Here is a 27366-nt window from a genome sequence, read left to right as displayed (position 1 = left end):
CACAGGAGGCCACCCTGCAATTCTGCTCCTCTGAGGACCCCATGGGGACAGGCAATGGGGGGTGCCCTGGGGGCAGGAGGGGGTAGTGTCCACTGGGGATGGAGCCTCAGTCTGAGAAAACGAAAGAGTTCTGGAGATGGACAGATGGCTGTGACAGCCACACAACATCACGACTATGCTCAATGCCGCGGAATTCTACACTTAAAACATCACAATGACAGAGTTTATGTGATACGTATTTTACCACAAAGATACAACAGAAAAAGAAGAGGAGGTGGCGGGTTTGGGCAGGCAGAGGCTGGTGCCTGCCGCCCTTGGGGAGCACGGGCTCGGCCGCCCCTTTCTGAAGAGCCTTTGCTCCTCGGAAGGGGACAGGAGTCGCTGGAGGCAGCGTGGACATCACTGGGATGCCAGAGGGTGGAGGGCGCTTAGGGCCAGGAGGAAGGGAGGGCCACCCTGCCACACCAGGCGTGGACTCCAGGGCCTCTCCTCGCCAGGCTTGGAGCTGCACGTGGATTTCAGGTGACACGTGTCACCCCTCCCCAGGGGCCCAGCCTGGGAAGGGTTTTAGGTTGTAGGAACCCCCAGAGGGGTGTGGTCTCCCCCGCAGACAGGAGGGGATTCCCAAGAATGCACAAACTGCCGACAGGCATTTCCCGGAAGCCCTGCTGTGGGACAAAGCAATTACAGAGGACGAGAAATGGGGACACCCTGCGTGCCCCAGGAGCAGAAGCACTTGGAGCCTTGGAGGGAAGGAAATGCCCTGCACATCTTGCTCCTGAAAGCCACCCTCGCTTGGTGGCTGAGACCAGTGACCTGGAAAACGCCACCTCTCTAATGACAGAGCTGCAGCGAGATGACAAGCCAGCTGGCATCAGAGTGACCCTTGGTTCAGTGAATGTGCTCAGAGGTGTGGCAGCCTCTTTCCCGGGCACCTTCACACATCGGGGCTGATGTGGCCAGGCACGTCAAGATGGGCCAGCAAACTGCTGCTTGTGCTTCACGGGCCTGCGTCCCAGGCTCTGTACCATGTTCAGGTGCTGTGTGCAGCGCCTGGGGCAGCTCTGTCTGTGACCGTGACATCACTGTGCGGTTAGAGCCAGAGGCCTGGCTTGGTTGCACTTGTGCTGTCCTTGACCTGGCTCTCTGACCTGAACAAGGCACATGGCTTCTATGGGGGTGAGCGCCTCCTCCCTATTGGAGGGTGACAGTCACCTAAAATGGCACCCATGTGCTGATAAACACATGGCCAGGCCACACAACTGTGGGTCATGCCACCTGGTCTGTCCTGCCCTGGGACAGAGGAGATCAGGCCTCGAAGTGAGCTCCTCTGGCTCTCACAGTGCCACACACCCTCCTCAGATGTCCCCTTCTGTGTTCTTCACCCATACTTAAATGTCCCCCGAGGCTTGGCCAGGACACTCCCCACCCCAGGACCTGGGAGGTCACAGAGCCTGAGATGGCCCTGCAGCTCCCTCCAGACCTGTCCTCTGTGCTCCGCCCTGTGACAGCTGTCAGAGCAGCTGCTGTCCTGTCTAGGACACTTCAAGGACACTCCAATCAGACCACACCCCCGAGAGCCTGGTCCCTCCCCTCCCTAAAGGGCCCTCCAGTCTCTGACCCAGAAGGTCTGGCCCAGCAGGTCTGGCCCAGGCTGGCGGGGCCCTGCCATCTCCCTGTGCCTGGTGAACCCTCCACGCCTGGCTTCGGCTGTTAGAGAAGGGCAGGCCAGGAGGTGCAGGCATTGGAGGCAGGTGCTGGAGCCAGGCGGGGGGAGTTGCCACACCCAGGGTAGGATGGCCCAGTGACAGCTCTTGGCCTAGGTGGCCTGACCCTCTGCTTGGCCACAGCACGTCGCTGGAGGCCCTCAAGAGCCTCCTGTCCACCACGGGGCACTGGCATGACTTTGCCCACCTTGAGCTGCAGGGCGCCTGGGAGCACTTCACCTCCATCAGCACCTACGCACAGGGCGTGGGCCTCCTGGCCAGGTACCGGGCACTGGGTGCGTAGGCTGTGGGGACAGGGCCTGTGCCCTCCAGAGCCACCTGTGGCCCCAGGGCTGACTATGAGCAGGACCCTCACTTCACACACCGCCACTCTGCAGTCACTCGAGCCTGTGGTGCCGATGTCCCGCCCCTGCCTGGGACCTCCCAGAGCGAGGGCTGTCAATGCGGCTTCCCTGCCTCCCCAGTTCCCTGCCTCCCCGAGACCCGGCATGAGTGGGCAGCCGGGGGTGCAAGGGAGTAGGAGCACTGCCGTCAGGACGCTCCTGGCCCCAGCTGGCTGGGGCGGTGGAGGGTGGGCTTCAGGAGTGACCGCAGCCCAGGCCCTGCCCCCAGGGCTATGGTGCAGAACCACTGCCGGCAGATCAAGGCCGTGCTCAGCTGGCTGCTGCGCCGCCTGCAGAGCCAGGAGGAGCGGGAGAGGAAGACGGCCCTCCTCGTGCTCACTGAGGTAGGTGAGGCCCGGCCCTCGCCCCCGGGGACACCAGCAGCACAACCCAGCAGGACCCCACCAGACCTCAGCCTGGCTGGGGAAGCCGCAGAGAGAGCCTCACACCCTCTCCCCACTTCTGCAGGGTGTCTGCATGCGGTGGCTCCTCACGGGGCTCCCACCCCTCTGCCCCTCGTCCCTCCCTGAACGAGCCCCGCAGAGTGGAAGGGCAGTGGGTAGATCTGTAGTCAAAGGTCAGCCTGGCAGGACTCGGGGCCCCTGCCCCAGGCCTGGGGTGCAGCCAGCTTTGCAGCTGTGGGCTCTGGGTAGTGGCAGCACTTGGGGGCATGGGGTTGTCTCATTTCCATAACTGACTCCAAGTCACAGCAGGAGGGTCTGGGCCACCAGTGCCTGGGGGCCAGCCATCGATGCGAGCTGGAGTCCCCCTCACTCCGTAACCTCAGGTGAGGCCTCCGCTCCCTGGGCCTGTTCCCCAGCTGCACGTTAGAGGGGAGGCAGGTAGGAGTCGCTTGCTGGTCAGCCAAGGTCCCCGGGAGCACTGGTCCATCAGCCTCCTGCAGCCCTACCCAGACCCCAGACCCAGAGCCCGGACACACATGCAGGCTTCCCAGGAGAGGTGCCAGACCTGACCCACCCACCCCCTGCGGCCCCTAGTTCCTCTACAGCCCTGTCCTGCTGGAAGTGCTTCCCAAGCAGTCTGCCCTGACCCTCCTGGCACAGGGCCTCCGGGATGAGAGCCCCGACATCCGCGTAGGGAGCCTGCAGGGCCTCGGGAACATCCTCTTCCACCCGGAGAAGGTAAGGACGTGCTGGGGCACATCATGGGGTGGGCCTGGCCCACTGAGTTGGTGGCTGGAGCAGGCTCTCCACAGTGAGCACTTCCGTTTCCTTCCTGGCCTTCCCCTTGGAACTCCATCCTCCTGGGATCCCGGTCCTCCCCTGGCTGCACATACATACAGGTGCCCAGAAAATGTGTTGCTGTCACGTGACCCACTTGGTGAAAGTGGATTGAATATTGTAAACAGAGCTTAGAAAGCCAGCAAAGCTCGCTTAAAACTTGTTTTCAAGTTGTAAACATCACCCTAGTGTGCACACAGGGCACGATAGGGGCCAGGGCAGGGGACACCCACGTTGCTTTCTGACAATTCATTTAGAGAATTCAGGAAGGCACAGCAAACAAGGGGAGCAGACAGAATTGGCTGCACAGAATTTTTTAAATTTCTAAAGAAAGCCTAGAAATGGAACATAACTGGTCACTAGAACGTTCTGGAACCTCCACTTGGTATACACAAAATGTGGTTTTAGCATGTGCACCTGACTGGCCTCTTCCCGGTCCAGCCCAGGATCCCAACTGGCCTGAGGCCAGGCTGGAAATGGGGGTGAAGGCAGGGTGGGTGCTGGGGAGAAGTGGGCAGGACCAGGAGGAGGAAGGGGCTGAGACCCAACTAGAACTGAGGCCTCTGGGTCCACCACTGCAGGACCCCGGGGGCTCTGAGAGGGAAGTCCTGTCCAAAGCCATGTGGCCCCTGGTAGAGAGAGCCGGGTAGGATCCCAGCTGAGTCACCTGCAGCCAGGGTGGCACAAAGTGGGAGACAGGGCATCCGGGAACATGGGCACAGTGCATTTGCACAGCTGAAGCTGGGCAGGTCGGGCACTACACCCACCGCGCTCACCGCCCACAGGAAAGGCTGCTCCGAGGGCAGCTGCCGCCCTTCCTCAACGGCTTCTTCCAGAACAGCGAGCCCATGGTGGTGGACATCATGGGCACCGTGTCCAACGTGCTGCACCGCTTGGGCACGCACGGCGCAGGGGCCCAGAGCCTCAGCGTGGCCATCAACGCCCGCTCCTTCTTCGATGACGTGAGTGTGGGGGGCAAGGCAGGTGGGGTGCCTCCTACTTGGGCCCTCCCAGGACCCCAGGCTCCCCTCCAATTACAGGCATGGATTCCCAGCCCTGGGTAGCAGCTTCTGTGTGCCCAGGACTGCAGGTGGACTGGCATCAAGTCCAGTCCTCCAACCCACTCTCCCCTCTGGTCCTACAGCTGACCACATGACCTTCCAACTTGATGACAGGTCATCTTGTCTGGAACACACTCTCCTTCACTGGGGAGTGGGATACGTCTGTCCCCCCAGTCACTCTTGACACTCAGGTTGTCAGGCTGCAATTGTGGGTGTGAGGGGACAGACTGGATGCTGGCAAGGCCTTGATAAGGAGGGGCCCAGCCCTGCGCCGGAGCCTTGTTGGGGGGCGGAAGGAGCCCCGCCCTGGAACCCTGAGCTGGCTGAGAGGACCCTCTAAGGAAGCCAAGTGAGGTGGGGGTTCCAAGTTGAGAAGAGTGGGAATCCTGCTGAGCCTCTGCCTTGCAGGAGCGGGACAGGATTCGAGCAGCAGCCATGGCACTGTTTGGGGATTTGGTGGCAACCATGGAGGGCAAGGAGCTAAGCGGCCTTCGAACCCACGTGCACCAGAGCATGGTACCTCTGCTGCTGCACCTGAAGGACAAGTGCCCCAAGGTTGCCACGGTCAGTGCCCCACCCGAGGCAAGACAGGCCGATGGCCTCCACCTGGGCCAGGGCCTGGGCGGGCAGATGGCAGCAGGGCTGCCTGAGCGAAGGGGATCCCCAGGCCCCCACACTGCCCTCCGGACCACTACCCTCCCGGCCTGCGCACACATGCACACACATACCGGGCTGCACTGACCTTGGGCAGGACCCGATGGTTCCACTCCCTGCTGAGTCCCCAGTGCCTGGTGTGTGGCGGGGCCCAGGTTGTACACTGGACCTGTTGGGATGTGGATCCCGCCGACCCCGCCACCGGGGAAGTAAACCAGTTCTGACATGACCTGAGACGGGCTGCCCACAGTCCAGCCAGGGCGAGAGCACAGTCAGGCGGTGGCCTGAGCAGCCCACTGTCTCTGATGTCCGCCTGTGGAAGGCGGACCCCAGGCCCAGACAACATGGGCAGTGTGGAACACCCCCTCAGCTGTCCCCAGACAACACAGGAAGTGTGGAACCCCCCATCTGTGCCCAGACAACATGGGAAGTGTGGAACCGCCCCCCCCCCCAGCTGTCCCCAGACAACGCAGGCAGGCAATGTGGAACCCCCCCCCCCGGCTGTCCCCAGACAACACGGGCAGTGTGGAACCCCCTGCTGTCCCCACAGCAGGCCAAGTTCGCCTTCTACCGCTGCGCTCTGCTGCTGGGGTGGCGGCCGCGCCACACCCTCTTCTGCACGCTGGCCTGGGAGCGAGGCCTCAGCGCCCGCCACTTCCTCTGGACCTGCCTGGTGAGGCCGGTGCAGCCTCCTCCAGGAGGGCTGGGGCGGGGGTAGGGGTCCCTGGGTGGTGACAGGAGGGTCTCCCTGGCCAGATGCGCGCCAGCTCCGAGGAGTTCAGCATCCACCTGGCCCAGGCCCTCAGCTACCTGCACAGCCACCACCAGCACATGAAGACCTGGGCCGCGCTCTTCATAGGTGGGCAGGGGGTGGCCAGGCCGCAGCGGGTCCAGGCCGCAGCAGGTCCAGGCCGCAGCAGGTCCAGGCCGCAGAGCCCCACCGGCAGGAAAGGAAGGGTGGAGGAGGGGCCTGGGGTGGAGGAGTGGGTCTGGCCCCAGGAGACCACCCACCCTCTGCCCAGCTGCACCCCGTCTTGCACAGGTTACACCATCTGCTACCACCCCCAGGCCGTGTCCCGGATGGTGAGCGAGGTGGACACCAACCTGCTGTTCTGCAGTAAGCAGCCCCCCCAGGCCTGCATCAGCCAGGACCCAGGCCTCCAGAGCAGAGCCCCGCCCTGCTTCCCTGGAGTGGGTGTGGCCTGTCCCCTCCCTGGGCCCCTCAGGATACCTGGCACGGGGTCACCCCCACCCCCCAGCTGACAGAACCAGGCTCCAGGAATGGGTGGGAGCCCTTCCCCCCAGCCCCCAGCCCCCCTGGGCAGGCAAGAGGGGTGACCCACTCGCTGAAGGAATGGGGGGCTGCAGCCAGGCCTGGGGCACCCCTGACTTTCCCCTTCTCTCCTGGAGCTTTTGAAGACCTCAAAAAGGACCCAGAGCCTGGCGTCCGGGAATTTGCCACCAGGCAGCTCTCCTTCCTTCGGGAGGTGTCAGAGGGACGCCAGCAGTGAGTGACCAGCACCCCCTTCAGCCACCTGGCGGGCAGCCCTGCCCCATCCCAGAGAGTTGGTTGCATAACATTTTTCCATTTGAAAGAAAGGTCTAGATTCAACAAAGAAGCATTACCCTGTGGCTCCCTGCTCTCATCCCAGGCCCCTCCCTGTGGCCCAGCCAAACCCAGCAGACACTGGCAGGACTCAGGGATGGGGCCAGGCCAGGGGTGGTGGGACGGAGCCTGCCAAGGCAACCCCAACACTCACAGAGATGGGGTCTACTCCACACGACCAGAGCCCAAGAGTCCTGGGCACGGGAGGACGCCACGTGGGCAGCCCCAGCCCTCACTCTCCCGGCCAGGCGCCCACAGCTGGGGCCAGGGTCTGCCCACTCCCCCTCCTCAGTCCAGTCAGGACTGACCAGGCCCCAAGTCGTGCCTCCCAGGGGAGCCAGGCTCACCCAGGATGAGGTAAGCGGCCTGAAGCAAAGCCCCGGGCTCTTGGGGCCGGCCGTGCCCTCTGTAAAATGAGTCAGAAGTCCTTCCCCCCAAGACCCTCTTAGAGGGCCCAGAGGGGGGCCCCTGACTCCAGACAGCCTCCCTCATCCTTCCCCTCCACCCGCTTCCCCCATGTGAAATGGGCAGGCGGGCCCTTCCCTCGTCTGTGGGTCCAGACTCTCCCTGGGGCCTCGTCCACAGGCTCCCAGACCAGCCACACTGCCCACTGGCCCCTCCTGGGCCCACCCCACACACCTGCGTTCAGTGGCCCCTCCCTGCCTCCGCACTTCCACGCCCTCCCAGCGGAACCTCCACCTGGCTTAGCAGGGTTTGCAGCCCGACCTCCTCCACCCCAACGGACCGTGCCCTTCTCAGGACAGGCTGTGCTGCTCAGGGCCTGCACAGAGGCCCCAAAACTTAGAAAAATACAGTGACTTCCCCAAACGTGCCGCAGATATCACTGAGTTCACACACGTTCAAGGAAAGGGAGAAATAACCACCTGGTAGAACTGGTGCCCCGCTTTGCCTGGGAGCCCAGGGACAGCAGGGCTGCAGCCCAGGCTTGTCCACCAAACCCCTAGAAGAGGAGCTGCCTGAGGGGCTCTGGGGGTACTTCTGCCTGTTCACATTTCCCCATCTTGTCCCCCGATATCATGGGCACCTGTCCTTTCTGCTTGAGCCCCCGCTAGGGAGGGTCCCCGTGGGTGCAGCCTGGTGGGTGTGGGGACGGCAGGCCCCTCAGCAAGTCAGCAGTCTCTCTCAGGGGTGGGCTTGCTGGCGGCCTCATCAGCTGCCCTCCCCCACCCTGGCCACCGTCGGCAGACCTGTGCTTCATCCTCCCTTCTGGAAAATCCTGCTTAGAGACCCCTGGGGTTGGGTGGGCCTGGACTAAATGGGGTTCCTGGAGCTAAGAGTAATCAGACAAGGCCCTGAGGCTCTCTGAATTGGACCCTTATCTGGAAAAGGGTGGGCACCGCCAGGTTGAGAGGGATAAGTAGGCCTTCAGAGCTTGGCACACAGTAGGTGCTGCATTATGGCACACCCATGGTAAGGCCAAGCAGGACAGAGCCACCAGGGGAGAGCAAGCAGGGCCTGCATCGCCCTGGGCCCTCCTGCCAGGGCTCCAGGAGAGGTGACCCCCGCCAGGCCACCCAGGGCTCCACTCTGAGTCCAGGGCCCCCACACTTGGGAAATGAGTCTCCAGCAAGGCCCTCTATGCCACCGAGGCACATGGCCTGCCCTTCTGGGAACAGAGATTTTGGGGGGCTGGGTGAGCCCCTCTCAGGGGCCCTAAGGCCTAACCCAGAGTGGGTACAGGGCAAGGAGGAGGAGGGCAGGTCTGGTAGGGACCCTGAGAGGTCAAGGCCAAAGGCAACGTGGCCTGGGGTCAGCAAAGGCCCTGGGTGGCATCACGGTGGGAGCCCAGGGCGGGATGGCCCCCAACTTGGGAACCTACATGCAGGAGCACAGGAGGGTCCCAAGCAGACCCGAGGCGCTCGGGGCCTCTCCCACATGCTTGCTCAGCTGCAGATGCCTGCATTGTCCCTCCCCTCCCTAGGCCAGGAAGGGTGCTTCCGCCACCCCGAGCCTGGGTGGCCACAGTGCTGGCACCCCCGGCACCCCTCCCTGGGCTCCCTTCTCTGGGCCTGGGGCTAAAACGCAGTCACCTGGCTGGGTGGGATAGTGAGGCCGCCTCACTGGACACAGGGCTTGAAGAATTGCCAGGTGACCCCCACCGTGTTGTTAAGAGCTGGACCCAGCAATGCCACCCAAGCCTCCGCTTCTCCTTAGCTTACGAAGGCAGAGGACCAAGGCAGGGCGCAGGGCCCAGCATGACCACCAGGGGGGGCACCATGGGAGCACACAGCACCCCACACACAGGAATAGCAGGGTCCATCCTGGGACAGTGGACTCCCCAGGCCCTGCAGCCACTGCCCCCTCCACCAGGCCCCATGCTCACTCCACACAAAGCCACGGCTCGCTCTTTATTGCCTTCGAGTGTCCAGAGCACCTGACCACCCGGGATCCAATAACTTAAGTGCAGAGCACAGGTGAGAGCCCCCGCAGAGGCCTGGCCACTAGTTCAAAAATCCATCCACCCAACAAAAGGCAGGGCAGAGGGGACCTGAGGTGGGGTGTAGGAGGGTGCAGGCAGGAGTCCAGGGACGGAGCTGCCGAGCCTATGAGTCGGCCCCGGCACAGAGGGCCTGGGGCAGGCAGGCAGGCGGAGCAAGGACACGGCCCATGGGCTCCTCGGACACGGGCAGCTGAGGCACAGGAGGGGAAGGCGGGCGGAGGCTGCCAGGACAGGAGTCCCCGCCACGGAGTCCTGAGCTACATGACGCAGCATTTGGTCTTGTGCGTGTGGGGGTCTTTGAAGCGCAGTCTCTGTTTGGGCCGGTATTTCTCCAGGTAGGTGAGCTGTTTGCTGTTGATGGCCCCCCGGCGCTTCCTGGGAGACAGGACAGAAGGTCATCGGGATGCTGGCCACCTGCCTGCACCCCAGGGAGTCCAAGGCCATGGCAGGTGGGGTTGGGGGCTCCACGTGGCCAGCAGGGCATGGGCAAGGCGGGCTACAGCAAGGCTGGCCTGGCCCTGGCCATGGCCCTGGCCCTGGCAGCCAGCCCCAGGGGCACCAGCAGGCAGGACAACAGACGAGTGTGTGCCCACACGAGTGCTGGGCACGTGCCCACTGTGCATGGGTGTGCTGCGTGGGGGGTGTGTCCCTGTGTGTGCAAGGGGCCTGTGTCCAGCCCTCACAGGCACTCGCGTGGTGACAGGGTGTGACAGGATGGTAGAAGCCACCTGGGAAGGGACAGCTGTGCTCTGACAGGCTGCGGAGGCAGCAGGAGGACACCTGCCCAAAGTGTGTGCACCTCAAACACACACAAGGACAGCGTCAGCCCCTGCTGTCCCCACGTGGCTGAGTGGGCAGACGGGAGCCCTCCCCAGGGAAGCCACCAAGCCACAAGCAGCTGGCCTGGAAACCTCCAAGGAGGGGAGGAACGGGGCAAGCCAAGGACAGCAGGACGGGGGCAGCTGGACCCGGATGGAGAAGGGCGGCCAGGACCGTGGGCCTGGTCTCAGGCAACCCAGACACCAGCGTGTGCCGGTGTCCTGGGCAGGAGAGGACCGGGGGAGGCTTGGGCTGTTTCCACTGAGGCAGGGCCCACCCTGGGGTCCGCCCTGGGCAGCGAGGGGTACTGGGGCACAGGAGCCGTGTCTGCCAGGGCAGGAGGGGGGGCACTGGCGGCCACAGCTGTCCCTCCACTGTGGCAGGTGGGGAACAGGACAACAGGTCACTGCCGCAGGGCCAGCCCCCGACCGTCCAGAGCCAACAGGGGGACCCACTGTGGCCCTTGCCAACCCACGTGGCCCAGGAAATTCCATTAGCAAACCCAGGGAGGAGACCTCATCCCAGGCCAGCCCTCTCCCAGGGCAACCAGGACCCAAGCACGCGGCCATCCCGTCCCCACAGCTGGCCACTCACTGCCGGATGAACTGGATGGCGTCCTCGTACTTCATCCCACTCTCAATCAGGGCCACCGCCACGAGAACCGGAGCCCTGCGGGCAGACGGCAGCGCTGAGGTCATCTAAGCCCTGAACCCCACCTCCCTCACAGGCTGCCTTCTGGAGACGGAGGGCGGGGGACCCGGACCCGAGGGGAGTCCCCTGAGCTCCTACAGAGGGCAAGACTGAGACCAGCTGAAAAGCCTGGGTCCAAAGCCCGCCCCCTTCTGTCTACTGTGCCACCTCAGGTAGTTGAGACGAACTCTCTGTGCCTCAGGCAGGTGAAAGGTGTGGTGGGAGGGTTAAGCCAGGATGCGCCAGGAGACGCTCAGCTCAGAGGGGGCCTCGGCGAAAGCTGGTTCTCCACCCTCACTGTCTGGTCTGCCCTCTGCAAATGGTAGATCCCCCTGCCTGGGTGATTTCAATCCAATCCAGGCTGTTACACCTCCCTAAGGAAGAATCCACCGCCCCAGCTAAGAGGAGATGTCTGTGACTGGGAGGGGGGGGACAGGGCAGCTCTTTTCCCTGCACAGGTGCAGGGACAGTTTCGACCACAGCAGGTGGGAGTCAGGTCAGACTCCGAGAAGCACTTCTTCCCTGCCAGGCTGTAAGAGAAACTGGGGCATCTCCCCTCGGGGAAGGTCACATGGATGTGTCCCACATCAGAGAGTGAGACAGACTGCAAGATCTCAAGCCCAGGCTGGGACCCCGGTGCCCTGGCCCCACCCGCTGCTCACCGTCCCAGGCCGGCCACGCAGTGCACGGCCACACAGCTGCCTGGGTCGTCCAGGAACTTGGCCTTCAGCAGGCTGAGCCAGTCCTCCACAACCTTGCCAGGCGGGGGCGCCCCGTCGTCGAAAGGCCAGTCCTGCAGACAAGGAGGCACTCCTGAGGTGGGACCAGGTCCAGTCCCCGCAGTGCGTCTGCGGGTGGCCAGGCGGCCCTGGGCCCAGGCTGCCTACCCAAGGGGTGCGCGTGGGGACAGGTTCTGGGGCCTGCTGGGGAGGGACTCATGTGCACTGACCCCTGCTCCAGGAAGCCGCCCTGGGTCACCTGAAGACACCCTGCTGGGAGCCCCACAGTCCTATGCCCCGACTGTGGTCCTGGGGTCACCATCCTGTCCACGGTGTGCTGTGGCAACCCAAGAGGCTCAGAGTCACAGGCTAAGGAGTCCCATCCCTTGCAGAGACACTAATGTGCTGCCACATGCCTGCCGTCCCCAGCCCCCAGGGCACCACATGTGGGATGGAGGGAGGCTGGCGGGGGAGGCTGATGGGGGAGGCTGGCGGGCCTTCCGGCCACTCCCAGGGGTCAGCTCTGCTATGAAGCTCAGTGTCGCTCTCCTGTCCCCTGTGCCCTGGGGAGGTGCAGCCAGTGTCCAGGAAGCCTCCAGCCCTGAGCACGCCACAGTGAGCACAGAGATGTGGACATTGTGGTGAGGCAGGTGCCCAGGCCAAGGCTGGCACCGCCGGGTGCCAGGGTGAATCCGCATGGGCTCCCTGGGGCTGCTGGAAAGCGACCCTGGGGGTCATATCACCCTGCCCCATGTCTAGGCAGGGCAGCTCCTGGAGGCATCCAGGGCACTGCTGTCTTGGGTCTAACCCAAATCCCTCCTACTGGAGGGAGGGGCGGCACCCGGTGCTAGAGGTGGTGCTAGAGCCCTGCGGGTATCGTGGCTGAACAAGGCAGCAGCGGGCTTCAGTCTACACCTGTCTGACCCCAAGTGCCACTCTTTACCACGCCGACTTCCAAGGGTGGTCCCTACACACAGCGACACCTGTCAACACCAGGGTCCTTGCAGGGGACCAGGGGTAGCTGGCACTGAGGACAGGAGGCTGGGGCTGCGGCCCGGGGCAGCCCGCACCGAGCCCCATCCTGAGGTGGGGAGACCCTGCTCCGGGGAGCTGCCATCTGCCGAGCTAGGTGACCCAGAGCTGGCTCTGGGGCCTGCCCCGTGGCCCACCCCCAGGTACACGGCAGCCAGATCCTCCCCTAACTGGACCCCAGGGGCTTTAGAAGCCAAGGAAACAGCCCAAGCTCCTGCCACAGCCTCTGCAGGGGCCTCCCCAGGGCCCAGCACCAGGCAGCTGGAGGCAGAGGCGAGGCCCCTGGGAGGAGCAGGCACAGAGGAGCCCGGCTGCCCCATGTTGCTCAGGAACCGGGCAGGGGCCCACTGAGCCTCGCACCCGGCAGAGGTGAGGCCGTGGCCTCCTCCAAGCAGGGCTGCAGGGGACCAGGTCCAGTCCGGGCAGTGCGTCTGCGGGCAGGAGATGTGACCAGGGGCCCTCCTGCCCCCAGCTGTGTTTCCCCAGAGGGAGCCAGGCAGGGGTTATGACAGGTGGTGGCTGCTGGGACCCGCACCCTCCTTCTCAAGGTCACATGTCCCAAGACCCTGGCCTCCCTCCAGGTGCCCACATGCCTGTGGCTGAGGCACAAACACCGGGTAGCACCAGAGGCCACGTGCCAGCCTCCCCGAGGACACCACCCAGGCCCTGCCTCACGGCAGCCACGTGCCCAGCGCCACGCAGTCCTCACCATCACAGTGATGCCATCCTTCTCCAGTGTGGCCTTGTCATAGGTCACCTCGCACACGCGCACCACAGTGGTGGCCCCGTACTTCTTCAGGTCCTGGCAAGGGGACAGGAGGAGATGGGCAGAGGCCATGGGGTCAGGACCCAGGACCCCTTGACCAGGGTTCCCAGGGCAGACTGTATTCCCCAGGGGTCCCCTTGCAGGGCTGGGTCCCCTCAAGCTCCTGGATAGAGCCGTGTCCCCTCAGCAAGTCAGGAGGTGAACAGGAGATGGACTCAGGCCCAGCGATTGGCAGGTGGCCTTTCCTGAGCTTCCAGTCACATGGGCCTTGGCCCCTGGGGAGGAGGCATTCCCACCTACACTCACTGGGACCCGGGCTCAGCAGCTGGGCCAGGCCCCTGAACATGAGCTCCCTTCTCTGGAGCTCAGGATCCTGGCTCTCACCAGGCCCCCGTTCCAGGCAAACCTCTACTGGTTCCCCGTGGCAGAGGCGGACCCCTGGCCCACTTCTGAGCAGCCCTCCTGGCCTGGGCTGCACGGACAGGTCCAGTGCAGGGAGAAGCAGGCTTCAGTGGGCAGGGTGCCTCAGAGCAGGCAGGAAGGGAGCCAGACCCTGAGCAGCGTGGGGAAGACCCACACAGCCAGCCCAAAGGGCACAGCAGCTCACAGCCAGACATGGGGTATTTATATCTGGGGACACATGAGAGGCCAGCACCAACCCCACCTGCTCCCAGTAGATATTTTAGGAGTGGTAAGGAATCACTGGGCTTTGCTGGGCATGAGATAGGGACACCAGACCCAACTATTCTGATAACACAAGGAGTAGAATAGGATGTGGCCTCAGAGGCCCTGGGCATACCTTCAGTGGAGGAAGCCACCACCCAGCTCACCCTGACCACACTCCAAACCACCATCCTGGCCACCCACTGTGCCCTGACCAAATCACACACAGAGCTCTGCTTCTGGCTACACAGTGGGTCTTCAACCTGGTCACACACTGAGGCCTGGTTCGGCTCACACCCTGAGCCCTCATCCTGCTCTCATACTGAGCCCTCATCCTGCTCACACACTGAGCCCTCATCCTGCTCACACACTGAGCCCTCATCCTGCTCACACCCTGAGCCCTCATCCTGCTCACACCCTGAGCCCTCATCCTGCTCTCATATTGAGCCCTCATCCTGCTCTCATATTGAGCCCTTATCCTGCTCTCACACTGCACCCTCATCCTGCTCACACCCTGAGCCCTCATCCTGCTCACACCCTGAGCCCTTATCCTGCTCACACCCTGAGCCCTCATCCTGCTCTCACACTGCACCCTCATCCTGCTCTCATACTGAGCCCTTATCCTGCTCACACCCTGAGCCCTCATCCTGCTCACACCCTGCGCCCTCGTCCTGCTCACACACTGAGCCCTTGTCCTGCTCTCATACTGAGCCCTCGTCCTGCTCACACCCTGAGCCCTCGTCCTGCTCACACCCTGAGCCCTCGTCCTGCTCACACCCTGAGCCCTCGTCCTGCTCTCACACTGCACCCTCGTCCTGCTCACACCCTGAGCCCTCGTCCTGCTCACACCCTGAGCCCTCGTCCTGCTCTCACACTGAGCCCTCGTCCTGCTCTCACACTGAGCCCTCGTCCTGCTCACACCCTGAGCCCTCATCCTGCTCACACCCTGAGCCCTCATCCTGCTCTCATACTGAGCCCTCATCCTGCTCACACACTGAGCCCTGTCTCATCCTATTCACATACCAAGCCCTCGTCCTGTTCACACACTGAGCCTTCATCCTGGTCACATACTGTGTCCTTGACCTATTCACACACTGACCTGTTCACACCCTGAGCCCTCGTCCTGATAACCAGGACACTCCTCCATTTCCCAGGTCCTATAACAGGGTGCTGACAGCCGTAGTCCATCCCACCAGCTCTGGCCTGTCCACACCTCTGAGCATAGCTGGCCAAGCTGCTAGACACCCCCCCACCATCTACTCAGGCCCACTCACCTCGATGAAGGTGCTGAGGGTGGCGTTGGTGGGATTGTGCGTGATGAGGAAGCGCATGTTCCTGTAGCTCACCTCCACGGGGGCGGGTCGGTTCATACGCGCCATGCCTCCTCCCCAGGAGCAGGTAGAGGGCCGGGACCCACCAGAGAAACCCCACCAGCCCCCAAAACAAGGTAGGATGAGATCCCTGTACTTATCTGAGAGAAAGAAAGGACTTCTTTAAAAAAAAAAAAACCCCACCCCGCACAAATATTGTGCAAATACTTGGGAGGGGGAGGAAGCTGCCCAGTACCTGGATAATTAAAAAAAAAAGAAAACCTGACCCTTAAAATTAAAGAAGAGGAATAAAAACAGCCCCCCAAAGTAAAATAGGCAACTCCAAACTCCTGAGTCTCTGAGCTGGGTAATTATAAGTGGGCAAAAATACTGACCACCAAAAAACTCAACAAACTGTGAAAACCCACAGTGAGTCTGGCTGTGGGCAGTGTCTGGCGGGGGACACTCTCTGCATCCGTGGGTGGTGAAGAGCCCCGCTCACTCCAAGGTGGCCCTAAGTCCCAAGGACCAAAGGTCAATGAACTTGAACTGAACCAGCTCCAACAGCCCGGGTGGGGGGCAGGCAGCAGCTGTGGCAGGTGCGGCCTCTGGTGTTCGAGGCCTCGGTCACGTTACCCCATCGGGGCACGGCGGATCCTGGTGGGGGGCAGGGGGCTCAGGCGGCAGCAAGGGCCCCAGGCCTGGCAGCACGGGCCATGGGAAGGTGGGGGCAACGGTGAGGGCCAGAGCAGGGGCTCCTCAGAAGCAGGCCTGGTGGAGATGCTGGGCACGGCAGTACACAGGGCTGACCCCCGAGGGCCTCTCCATCAACCGCAGCTGGGCCTTGGCAGGCAACGTCTGGGGAGGAGAGAGAAGGAACTGAGAGGTCTCCTCGGCCTCAGTCTCCCTGTGTGAGGACATGAGAAAGGACAGCTGCTGCCAGGGCTGACCCCGGGCCCTGGGGTGACAGGACACCCACACCAGGACAGGGTGGAGAGGAACATGGGAAGGGGGGACAGCCCCCAGGAGTATGCTGAACCCCAAAAAGCAGTTCATGGGTCCATCTGTGGCAGCAGAGACCAGGCCCCCAGGCTGCAACCTGGGCCTGCAGACCGGCCCACGCCAGAGCAGCTGTGGCCTCCTTTGGGGATTCCTGGCCCCTGATGTCGGAGCACAGATCATTCTGGAGTGGCCAACTGTGGGTACACAGTGGGTACTCGGGCACAGTGAGGACAGGCCATGAGCTGCCTCAGCGGCCTCTGTAAGGCCCCTATGGTCTCCTGCCCCAGGGGGTCTCCATTCCATGGACACGGACAGCCGGGGCAGCCAGGCACAGAGGTAAACAAGCCCACTCTGCTCCAGGCGCTCTGCAGACAGCAGGCCAAGGGCCAGTGCCAGGTCTTGCCACAGTGGTGACAGCCCAGGTGGCCACAATGGGTCACTGTGGGGAAGGGCACTGCCGGAGGACACAAGGCCAGCCACACCTGCCTCCCTCCCTCTCAGGGTCTAAAAGCTCCAGAGCACCTAGGCCAGGGGTCCCCAGGGGCACCTGGCCCCCTCCCCACCCACAGGCCTGTCAATGGCCTCAGCCTCAGCTTCCCACCTGCACAGTGAGCGTCCAAACAGAGCCTCCACAGACCTCCACAGTGCCCACCACGCTTGTCTGCCCAAGAAAGGGCCGGGCACAGTCCTCCTCCACCTTAGCCTGCTTCTTACCTCTGCCCCCACCCAGCACCCCTTCTCCAGCCCACCCAGGGAGGCTGGGCTCCCAACCCTCAGGCTGAGTGCAGGAAGAGGCCAGCCTGGGGCCCTGGGCTTAGAAGCGCCACTCTGCCCCTGCTGTGGGCACAGCCTTACTGTCCGGAACTCTGGCTGTGCAGGAGGGGTGCAGACTCCTCACCCCCTCTGCCCGCCCAGGGGCGGAGGCCGCATGGCCCCAGGCTCAAGGCAGGTGCTCACACCCTGCCCTCACCAGGGCCCTGGGAGGATCAAAACTGTGGGAGAGGCAACCCCAGAAGGGGGAAGGCAGAGGAACCCTTCCTGGTTGAGGCAGCCAGGCCCCAGCTTGCGCCTACTCAGCAAGCACCCACCCTGAGCCCCGGGAGAAGAGCGGCTGCTGCGCTGCACACAAACACAGGCCCCTGGGACATGCCTGTGTGCCAGAGCCACACTCCTGTTGACAAGAGGAGAGGAGGAACAGGGCCCAAGGAGGCCACAGACTCCAGGGGCCTCTCCTGAGGGTTAACTGCAGTGCCCACGGGGCTGAGCACAGGGAGACCTGCGCAATGGCACACGGCCTGCTCCCTGGGCCAGTACCACCGCACAGGCGCTCGAGGGCCTGAGCCTCTCACCACTCCAGGGTTCAAGGTGCCACAGGCCTGCAGGGATCAGGGGCTACACTGGGCTGGGCCAAGGGTCAGGGTCAGAGTCCAGGCCAGAATGGGCTCACAGATCCAGGTCTAGGCTGGACCAGTCTGGACTGGTTTCTTGCCACACACAGGGCAGTGAGGTGCAGTCCCCTGCCCCAGCAAACAGCTGGCTCAGACCTACCTGGGGGACACCCCCCAGTACCTCCCTTTGGGGATGTCTGAGGCAATGGCTAAGGGGATCTGAAGCTACGGGCTGCCAGAGCCCTGCACAGCCCCCAGCAGGGCTGACCCAAGGCCTGTGGCCCACCTGGGTAGCCACTGCCACCTACCATCCACCAGTGCCAGTAACTCCAGATCTGAATAGAGGCAGGACCCCCAGGACCAGCAGTGGGCATGCCACAGCCGAGCCCTGGCTCCAGCTCTGTAAGGCACAGGCCACCCATGCCCCAAGCTGCTGTGCGCCAGCCACCATCACAGCCTCTCTGCTGGCTGAGCCACCACGCCCACCACGCCCACCACACCCACACCAGGCGCGAGAGCCCTGCAGGCCCTCCTTCCCTCTGGCCCTCCCTTCCTGGGACCCAGGCTGGGCCTCCTCTGGGCAGTGCCCCTGAAACCTCTGCTACTTCCAGAACCACTCTGTCCTTGTTTGCCAGATGAGCTAAGAGGCCAGAGAGAGATGGAAGGATACTCTCGGCCCTGGCTAGACCAGGCGTCCAGCTAAATGGGTTTCCTCAACCTCAAACCTAGGACGCAAAAGCTCTAAACCCCAGCACAGAGGGGACCGACGTTCAGGAAGTGACCTCCTTCATTCAGGTAGAACGGCCTTAAGGAGTCTGAATCTATCAGGCTGCTGGGGGCCTGGGCATACCAGGACCCTGTGTGATACTGAGGGTGGGAGGCCTGAGCCTGTGGAGCCCGGAGAAGTAAGGCCTCCTCTTGGACAAGGCAGATGGGGACTGGGTCTAGGCGCACGCCCAGGGGCTTTTCCCATCTGGCGCCCGAGGTCACCGCGTCCGTCCTCCGGGAGGGGCTGGGGTCTTGGAGGGCCAGGGAGGAGCGGAGGGCCTGGGTCCCGCCGCCCGCCCCCTCCGCTCACCCGCGCCCGCAGGCGAGCCGCCGCCTCCATGCCGCCGCCTCCATGCGCAGGGCCTTGGTGCTGCGCCCAGACCCGCGCGGTGCCCTCCCGCGGCGCCGGCTCGGGCAGAGGCGGAGCAGCGGCTCGCTATTTATAGCGCCCGGTCACGTGGTGGGCGGTGACCGGCAGGCGACCCGGCTCCCCGCCTCTGCACACCTGCTGCCTAAAGATAGCCCCAGCCCCGGCCCACAGCTACTAACTAGGGGGCCAGCCGGCAGCCAGAGGAAGGCCAGGTGCGGGAAGGCAGCGCCTCTCTGGGACCTTAGGGGGTTCCCGCGGCCCCACAGCCAGCAAGGACTCCTAGAGCAGAGAGGAGGGAGGGCTGCACAGGGTCCCCTCCTAGAAGGTCCAGAGGAGCTGGCCAGGCGCACTGCGGGGACGGCCTCCCAACATGGAAAGCTGTACACCCAGAGACTCTCCATGCACAGCACCTACCATGTGCCACACACTGCTGTCCCCTGTGGGCTGGCTACTCTCACACCCACATCATCCCCAGCTATGGCTGAGGAAACAGGCACAGATTCTAGGGGCACCTCAGGGTCGCACCAGGTAGGAAGACAGCCAGGAAGCCGTCTCCAGCCCCACCCATCTCCAGGTTCTGGGCAGATGCCCTCCAAAGCCCTACCCTGGGTTCCCCACTTGCTCCCACCAACGCGTCCTGGCTTTGCCTCTCAAGAGCACCGGGTCCAGGAACTCAAGTGCTCCTGGGACTCTGGGCCCCAGAGGGGAGCCTAGCATTGCGGTCAACACCATGCCTGTCCTGGCCCCCAGAGGCCCTCAAATCACTGTGGAACAGGGCACGTGTAGCCCCCAGCACACAGGGTCCCCAGGGGCCTTGCCTTGCTGGGAACCCTGCTCCCCGTCTGGCTCCCAGACAGACAGCCTGGCCCCTGCAATCAGCAGTCAGCACAAGAGCGGGCTGGCCAGGGGCCAGCAGAGAACTCAGTTCCTCCAGGCATTCCCCACAACACACCCAGAGAACATCCCATCAGCCATGTCTGCCACTCTGGCCTCCTCCCACCCCCACCTGGGTGAGCAGTCAGGGGGTGGGATGGCTCTGTCCATGCTGGGTGGACCACAGGACCCCAGCCAGGTGGTCCTGCCCACCAGCTCAGGAGTCCCCGGGGAGTGCTCCTGGCAAGGGCTCCCCTCCTGAGTTGGCTGAGCACAGCAGGCAGGCCTTGGGGTCCGACTCCCACACCATGCCCTCAGCTCACCACTACAGAGCACCTCCCAGGAGGCACAGGTGGGGACAGGCCAGCTCTGAGCACTCACTGCCCCCCATCTCCCACCTTGACCACTGTCTATCTGCACACCTGCTGCCTAAAGATAGCCCCAGCCCCCGCCCACTCACTGTCCCCACCAGCCAGGTACCAACATTGGCCACACTGTATCAACCAAACAGCAGCACAGAGAAGCCGAGCAACTTGCCCAAGTAACCCAGCCAGGAGGCAGAAGGACGGTAGCTGGCCCAGGCCTTGCTCCTCCTGACCCCAGCCCTCCGGGAGAGAGCACACAGGGCACACTGCCCGCCCCTTCCGTGTCCTCACAGGAGAGGGGCCTGTTAGTGAAAAGTCCAGTGAGTTCTGGACAACGACCACTGCGCCCCTACTGCTGCAAATAAGGCGGGCATGGTGTCCCCACCTTGGGCCCCACCCCAGGCCTGGGACCTCTGGGAGGCCTGGGGGGCACCTGCCCAGCTGGCCTAGCACCAAGTCCTTCGGAGAAGACTATTTATATCATGGCAGGAGCTGTTCCTGGAACCCTCCCAGAGCAAGCCCAAGTCTGCCCACTGCTGGGGGCCAAGGGGAGACTAGAGCAGGCCAGCCTCACCCACCCCCAGGAAGGCCCCCGGCTCCTGCACCCTGCAGCACAGAGGTGCCCTTCACCAACCAGGCACTCGGCCCCCTCTACCTCTGCACCGTCCCCTCTCCCTTGGCCTCATGCCTTTAGAGTGCAATGTGTCCAGGTCCCAGGGGACAGCCTAGCGGGAGGAGGGACAGAGATCCTTAGCTCCACCCCTCCTCTCACCTCCCGCACAGGCCCTGGCACCAAGAGGGCTCCTGCTTGCTTGTGGAGGGAAAGACCCAATGTTCTGGGCAGAGGTCCAATCTGGGAAACATCCAGAACCCATCACGGGATCTTAGCACCCGAGGTCTGAGGGTCTCAAAGGTCACCCGCACCACCTGACCATCTTGCACCCGTCCTGGGATGGGGCACTCGCTGCGCATCGGCAGCCTTCAGGCAGCTGCCGAGCTCATCAGTGTGCTCTGGGCACTCCCAGGCACCAAGGCTGGCATGGGGCTGTGAGAAGCCCCTGCACAGAAGCCCAGCCAACAGGTGCACTGCTGGGCAGGTGGTCAGGGAAGAGCTGGCCAGCGGGCCAGACGGGCATGCTCCTGAGGCCTGGAGTCACATCACCCAGGGGCCACCTGATTCCGTGTACACTCACCCTCTTGGGGCCTGTGGACTCCTCCATAGATGGAGATGCTGCCAGTGAGGAAAGCCACCTTCCAGGGTGGTGGCAGCTTGGCCTGGTCTTGGGCTGGTCACGGGGTGCCTGGGCTGTGACCTGGAAACAGCTACAGGGGGCCAACCTGGGTTTCCCCAGGGGGCAGGCACCTGTCTTCCCTGCCAAGGACCTTGAGACCTGCCAGCTGCAAGGACAGTCCCCAGAGCTCAGCCACTGCCATGCAGACCACCCTCGCCACACACCTGGCTTTAACAGTGCTCAGCGGGGCACTGACTTGCCAACCAAGAGTAGCCACTCCCCAAGGCCACCCTCAGTGTCACCAGCCACCAGTACTGCCTGGGAAGGCCCCTTTTCCACCAAAGACTGGGGAATGCAACTGACCCTTCAGCGGGCAGGCAGGCAGATGTGCACCCAGCTTAGTCACAGGCAAGGCCACTGGGCTCCACAGCACAGAGCATCAGGACAGACAGACAGCGAGGCCCACAGTTACCAGGGCCTCAAACCTCGTGGCCCCTCAGGCCCTGCCAGGCCCACCCTGAACCACTCTGGCCTCCAACGGCACCAGCTGAAGTTGACCGCTAGCAGGGGCTTAGGACCGTCTACCACCGACCAGGATGACCCCTTCCATCACCCACAATGCCCTCTGCCCTCCCCAAGGTCAGCACTGGCTGGGGCGTCTTCTGCTCCCTCCAGCCCCTCTGGCCTCCCTGCTCCCGCCCAGACCCCAGGACCCCGGGGGAGAGGCATCCCTTCATCATCCTGTTCCACCCGTTGTTGAGCGCCGCCCGCAGCAGGCACGGGCGGAGCTTGGCAGAGGCAAGACAAGAAGGGGGCAGGACAAATGGGAGCAGGGTGGGCAGGCAGCCGTGGTGCCAGGGGTGCCCGTGCGGGCCTCGCTACTGAGGCCAGGGCCACTTGGTCCCTGGAGCCAGGCCTGGGGCTGGTTCCTCCGAGAGACCCCGCTCTCCCAGGCTATTGGGTACAGGTTAGAAGGTGGCATTATACCAGTGCCACCCCTCACTGGGCTGCGTGGTTCACCCCACCCTCGCCACACACAGGGTCGGTCCGCTGCCCACTCCTCCACACCAGCTGCCTGTACACCCCTGTGGCTCCTGAGGAGTGCCCCCCACCACCTCCAGCCCCTGGCCCTCCCTGTGCCCCTGCCAGGGCCTGTCTCTCCCCGCTGTGCTTCAAACACCTCCCCCCAGGGAGAGTCCAGCCAACACAGGTCCTCTCGGATGCTCAGTTTCCTCATCCATACGATGGGATAGAACAGCAACTCCCTTTCAGAGCTATCAGTTATCAGAAGTAATGCATTCTGCCAACCAGCCCTCCACCAAGGCGGGGACCAAGGTAAGGACCCATGTGTCCCTGCCGTGCAGGGCAGGTCAATCTGGGTTTGGTAAGTAAGCTTTGCCACTTCCAACCCATACTAGATAGGGAACCAGGGGCCATATCATCTGCCAACCCACCCAGCAGCCACCCACACACATCGCGAAGCCTAGACCAGGGCTGCAGGTAGAATGACGGCCCTTGGGGCTGGGGTTGTGGCTCAGTGGTGGAGCGCTCGCCTAGCACGTGTGGGGCCCTGAGTTCGATCCTCAGCACCACATAAAAATAAATAAAATAAAGGTATTGTGCCCAACTAATAAATAAATAAACAGAATGGCAGCCTTTGCTCTACCACTGCTCACACACCTTCCATGGCTCCCTATGGACTACAAACCAAATCTGGGCTTTTCAGCTTGGCTCACTGCTTCTTAATAGGAGGACAAGGGAGGAAGGGGTGGCAGGAGTCACCCATGCAGGCACCGTCATCTCTCTGCCCAGACACACCCCTGCACACTGAAGATGGGGCCAGTGCCCTCTTCCCCTAAGTAGCCTGAGAGTAGTCTCCAGGCCTGTGCCTCCCCTGCCACATCCCATTCACATGTTCACCTATTGAGCACCTCTGGGCTCCAGGCCCCACGTGGGCACTGGCTGGAGTCAGGGGTGAGTGAATGGTCATGATCCACCTCAGGGAACACAGCCAGGTGGAGGTCAGTGGGAGACCTCATTCACCAGGTGAGGGACTACAGTAGAGGGAAAGCTGGACCACAGAAAGTCGCCACAGCAGGGAAGATTCATGGGGCCTCTCTGAGGAGGTGGTCTTCAGGCAGAGACAGTGGGCCCATACCCCAAACACTGCAAGGGCCTCCATGGTGGGGGACACAAAGACTCTCCACAGAGCCCCAAACAACAGCACACACCAGTGCCTGCCCTGCTGGCAGCTCAGAGCCCTTTCCTGGCGCATCTCCATGAGCGCACCGCCCTGCACAGGTCTCGATGCACACCAAGGCCCAGGAGGCCCATCTTTCTCAGGGGCTGATGGAGGGCAGAGCTGTCGAGACCTGGCTCTCTGCTTCCATACCCATGTTTCCTGCTTCTCTCCCACCCCAGCAAATCACACAGCCTCCTCTGTGCAGAACACAGACCTAGGGAGGCTTCAGATGCTCAAGGAGGCCTGCAGGGCAGAAGCAGCCAGGGACCTCTCCAGGATGCCTAGCCACTACGCTTCCCAGAGTGTCCGCTCAGAGCCCAGGGACTCTTGCTCTACACACAGCTATGACCAACCTGGAAAGCCAGCCACACTGGAGCACCTCACAGGGATCTACCTGTTAACCCAAGGTGACAGCAGATGCCACACAGCAACAGTGAATATGGTTCCCCCTAATGAGCACCTCCTCCACAGAGCTCAAAGCCTGACAGGTCAAGCATCCTGAGGTCCTCCACTGACCAGCTGCAGGGAGGCATCCACAGCTCTCACCCCACCCAGCCACTCTGAAAAGAAGGGCTCACCAGCCTCAAGGGCTGTGGGGACCATGCCCCAGCTGCAGAGGGCAGGCTCACAGCCAGCCCTTCATTTGATGGCCATTCCAACCCCAGATCCAGGCCAGTTTAGTCCCGAGTCCTCCAAGGCCAACTATGTACCAGAGTGACCCAGGACAGTCCCCTTCATGATAGCTGTCCAGGAGCAGTTGCTCACAGCAGCTCTCTTAGTGAAGGGACTAGTGACCAGGGATAAACCACGTGGTCACTGAGTATTGATCCTAATCTAACCAAACAGAATAGGGCAGTGGGACACAGAAACTGCCTAAAGGCAAAGAGCCAGGCCGGACCGCCCACAGGACTCCAGTCCCTGTGCTACCAGGGGTCCTGTCCCACCTCTGATGTGAAGCAACGGTGCTCTCAGGAGACATATGCACAGCCACGGAGGCTGGTGCCAGGTCGGGGGCGGGGCTTGGGCACCTCGCAGGGTGCAAAGGGCTACAGCAAAGCAGAGGCTCCCTATGCACAGCTCGGCTTCTGGGCCCAGACAGTTCCACTCTGGCCACCAGGGCGGCGCCCTCCCCGCCTGCCCCTGGCAAGACCTGAGATGAAGACCACACTGGCGCCTGCCAGGGTCTGCCCCCACCCAGGCCCGCCAGGCGGCGACACTCACCCGGCCAGTCCTCTGCGCTCCAGCTCCACGCTGCTCCGGCTTTATGCCTCGCCCGCCTTCGCCTTAGCGGCAAAGGCTGGGGCGGGAGAGCGGGGGCAGGGCAGCCCCCAGGATCACGGACCGGCCCCCGGGCACCCTGGCTGGCTCAGCGACAGAGCTCCTCCCAAGTGGGGCGGGCCACGGGGCGGCCCCAGGGGCTGGGACAGCCCCGCCCCACTGCCATGACCCTTGCAGGGGTTACACAGCCCAGGGTCGACTGCCCCGCGGGCTGCAACTGGGAAGAGGGCCCGTCCTCCCTGCGCGGAACTCACTGCACCCTCCCACTCCCACCCAGAAACACCCAGGGGCTGGGGATCGCCCTTGTAGGGAGCAGCCTGGATCTGGCCCTGAGCCCGCTCTGGCGCACTCAGTTCATCCTGGGGACATGGCTTCCTCCGTGAAACAAGCGAGACAGCGGTGCTGCTCCCCCACCCGACCCAGGCCCGACCCAGGCCCGACCCAGGCCCCTGCCATGCTCACCGCCTCCCCAGCACTCACTGAGTTCCTTCCGCGGGAACCCCACCAGCTGGGGAAGAGGGTGTTCCTCCTTCCCAGAGCTGCCACTTGCCCCTCCCGTCAGGATGCTGGCCCTGCCACCCTGAAGCAGAGGGTCCTGGGGCAAGGTATCTCAGGCCAGGCCAGCTCCCAGGACTGTGCCCCTGGGGCAGAGGAGCTACCAAGAGTTCATGCACATTCTGCACCCCTTGGGGAGCAGCAGGGCTACTCCTAGCTAAAGAACTGGCTTGACCTCTGTCACCAAAACAGCTGCTCTGTGACTGCATCACCCCTGCCAAGCCACCCCATCCACATGGTCTGTCTCCCCAAGTCTGCCTGCCTGCTGCCCACACCCACTCCCCAGATAGAAGCCTTTCCCAATGGGGCCTGGACCAGCTCCTTAGCACTTTGGCCAGTGCCTGAAGCCCTCCTTAGTGCCCAGCCCTTCCACCTCTCTGCCCCTCAAGGCACCCACGGCCCCTGCCAGGCACAAGACACTTCTGCCACCTGGCCTTGCCTCCTGCTGGGCTCTCCCCCGACCCTGCTGGGCCACCTCTTCCCATCCTCCCCTGTAAGAACCTCTCCTGCCCCTCTCTCTGGGACAGCCTGAGGCCAATCTGTCTGGATGACCCGCAAGAAGTCCTTTGTGTACTGCCCCACAGAAGCTGCTAACCTGGGATCATTATGCACAAATGGCCTGGAGGCAAGGGCAGCCTCTTGCCAGCAGCCCAGTGAGGACTCCCAGTCTAGTGCTCATCCCTTGCCTCCCAGTGTGACTGAGAACCCAGTATGGACATGGCCCAAGTGGGGCACTCTGACGTGCACACACTGACACACGCACACAGATGTGTACACATCAGAACAGACGCCTGCGCCAGGAAGAGGAACCCATTGCCCTGCAGTGGCCTGGCCCACAAGCCCCCCGGAGGCACCAAGCCAAGCAGTGCTGCCCTCTGCTGCGCCCGCCCCAGTGCGCCTGCCTCAACACCTCCAGGGACCTCATGACCCAGTGTTCACCTTTCTAAGGTCCAGGGCCCCAGAGGGCTGGAGCCTTTGGTGGAACCTCCCACTCACCCTGAGGCCACCCAGCCTGGTCTTGGACAGAGATGCTGAATTCACAGGGGCTCCAAAATGGTACCCTTGTATATATGCAGGTTCCCAGCCAAACCCAAATGAGGGCCCCATCTGTGTTTGCACACAGAGCCAGGCTAGCCCAGGCAGTTGGGAGCTGAGTTCACAGACCTTGGCCCCTGTTCCCTGCTCTTGGCCTCCCTGTCTGGAGAGCCCAGAATTCTGATTATAAGATGCTGGCAGCAGCTTCCAGCCATGAGCTGGAATTCTAGAGTACAGGGCATCGGGTCAGGAATTCTGCAGCTCCAAGATCCTAGAGGGTTAGAGGCAGACTTGAAAACTGCCCTAGCCTTGGCATCAGACCTGAGTACCCACAGTCTTAGACTTCCTCCTGGGACCCATTTGGGCTGGTGCCAACTCCTGGCACTGTGCCACCCAATGGTGACCAGAGGACATGGAGTTTCATAGATCCATTTAAAGATAATGGCCTATAAGAGGGGGTTTGTCCCCCACAAACCCCTTCCAGTAACATAGAGGCCCAGAGGAGGTCCCTGACTGGGTTCCTGAGAACTCAGGGTCCCTAGATCACTAGGCATAGCCTCTGTCCCTCCTGTGCCACACACATGGTACCACCCAGTGGACCTCAATAGACACAGTGAATCACAGGGCAGCAACCAGGCCTCCAAGTCCAGCCTCAGAGCCCAGAATTCTGATTGTAAGATGCTGGCAGCAGCATCTAGGTGCATTCCACAACCCAGCAGTCTCTCTTGCTGGCCAGGATTGGGCTGTTCAGGAAAGTCCTACCCACCTGGGGTGGCCTGCCTTGGCCTCCACTGCACATGCTCACCAGGTGCTCAGAAGGCCCCGGTGTGCTACAGTGGACCCAAAGGCGTCTCCTGGGCTCTCTGGCCTTGTCACCAGCACTCCGAAGGGATCGTGGCACCGCTCCCAGCTGATAGCACGACTGCCTCAGGTAAGCAGGCTAGTCGTCAGAGTGGCCCAGGGGGCACACCAGGTACACAGCGGGCTCCAGCCATGCCACTCAGCAGAAATGACCCCAAATCCTGCTGGATTCCACGTGCCCAGGGCCAGGGGCCTACAGTTCCTCTCCATGGAAGGAGGTCACAGCTCCTCCTCGGGATCCCCATATCATACGAGGGACACCAGC

The 27366-nt window shown here is 62.8% G+C and overlaps 2 protein-coding genes and 1 long non-coding RNA gene across 4 annotated transcripts in view; 2 read left to right on the top strand and 1 right to left on the bottom strand.

The window, feature by feature from the left end:
* LOC308633527 (maestro heat-like repeat family member 5) overlaps window positions 1-8800 on the top strand; it is a 48775-nt gene extending 39975 nt beyond the window's left edge. Inside the window, exons 19-28 of the mRNA XM_081266376.1 lie at window positions 1851-1988; window positions 2340-2454; window positions 3109-3252; window positions 4137-4313; window positions 4821-4976; window positions 5617-5739; window positions 5823-5925; window positions 6109-6183; window positions 6477-6573; window positions 7258-8800. Coding sequence (XP_081122502.1) covers window positions 1851-1988; window positions 2340-2454; window positions 3109-3252; window positions 4137-4313; window positions 4821-4976; window positions 5617-5739; window positions 5823-5925; window positions 6109-6183; window positions 6477-6573; window positions 7258-7477 — 1348 coding nt within the window. The 3' untranslated portion in view covers window positions 7478-8800. The remainder of the gene's footprint in view (window positions 1-1850; window positions 1989-2339; window positions 2455-3108; window positions 3253-4136; window positions 4314-4820; window positions 4977-5616; window positions 5740-5822; window positions 5926-6108; window positions 6184-6476; window positions 6574-7257) is intronic.
* Window positions 8801-9028: 228 nt separating this feature from the next.
* On the bottom strand, window positions 9029-15695 carry PTP4A3 (protein tyrosine phosphatase 4A3). 2 transcript variants are annotated; one of them, XM_081266755.1, is made up of 6 exons: window positions 15561-15695; window positions 15097-15293; window positions 13103-13195; window positions 11305-11435; window positions 10547-10621; window positions 9029-9508 (listed from the first exon to the last, which is right to left on the bottom strand). In XM_081266755.1, exons 2-6 carry the CDS (start codon window positions 15199-15201, stop codon window positions 9391-9393), a joined length of 522 nt encoding a protein of 173 aa, XP_081122881.1. In that variant the 5' UTR covers window positions 15202-15293; window positions 15561-15695; the 3' UTR covers window positions 9029-9390. The 2 variants fall into 2 exon arrangements, with proteins under 2 accessions (XP_081122881.1, XP_081122880.1); XM_081266754.1 differs by having other exon boundaries at window positions 15528-15665.
* A 178-nt stretch (window positions 15696-15873) lies between these two features.
* On the top strand, window positions 15874-18689 carry LOC308633730. Its single transcript, XR_014018852.1, has 2 exons — window positions 15874-15988; window positions 18613-18689. It is a non-coding gene; the product is annotated as an uncharacterized lncRNA (long non-coding RNA).
* Window positions 18690-27366: the final 8677 nt, after the last annotated feature.

This window comes from Spermophilus citellus (assembly GCF_964194105.1).
Source record: "Spermophilus citellus genome assembly, chromosome: 14".
NCBI classification, from domain to species: domain Eukaryota; kingdom Metazoa; phylum Chordata; class Mammalia; order Rodentia; family Sciuridae; genus Spermophilus; species Spermophilus citellus.
This window is presented reverse-complemented; position numbering and strand designations above follow the sequence as displayed.

Excerpts from the sequence above, each read along its gene's own strand:
- PTP4A3 (XM_081266755.1), bottom strand. The coding sequence starts at position 15,201 with ATGGCGCGTATGAACCGACCCGCCCCCGTGGAGGTGAGCTACAGGAAC. Across the intron at positions 10,622-11,304 it reads TGCGTGGCCGGCCTGGGACG|GGCTCCGGTTCTCGTGGCGG; the intron begins GTGAGCAGCGGG and ends GTCTGCCCGCAG. Across the intron at positions 9,509-10,546 it reads GCCATCCAGTTCATCCGGCA|GAAGCGCCGGGGGGCCATCA; the intron begins GTGAGTGGCCAG and ends CCTGTCTCCCAG.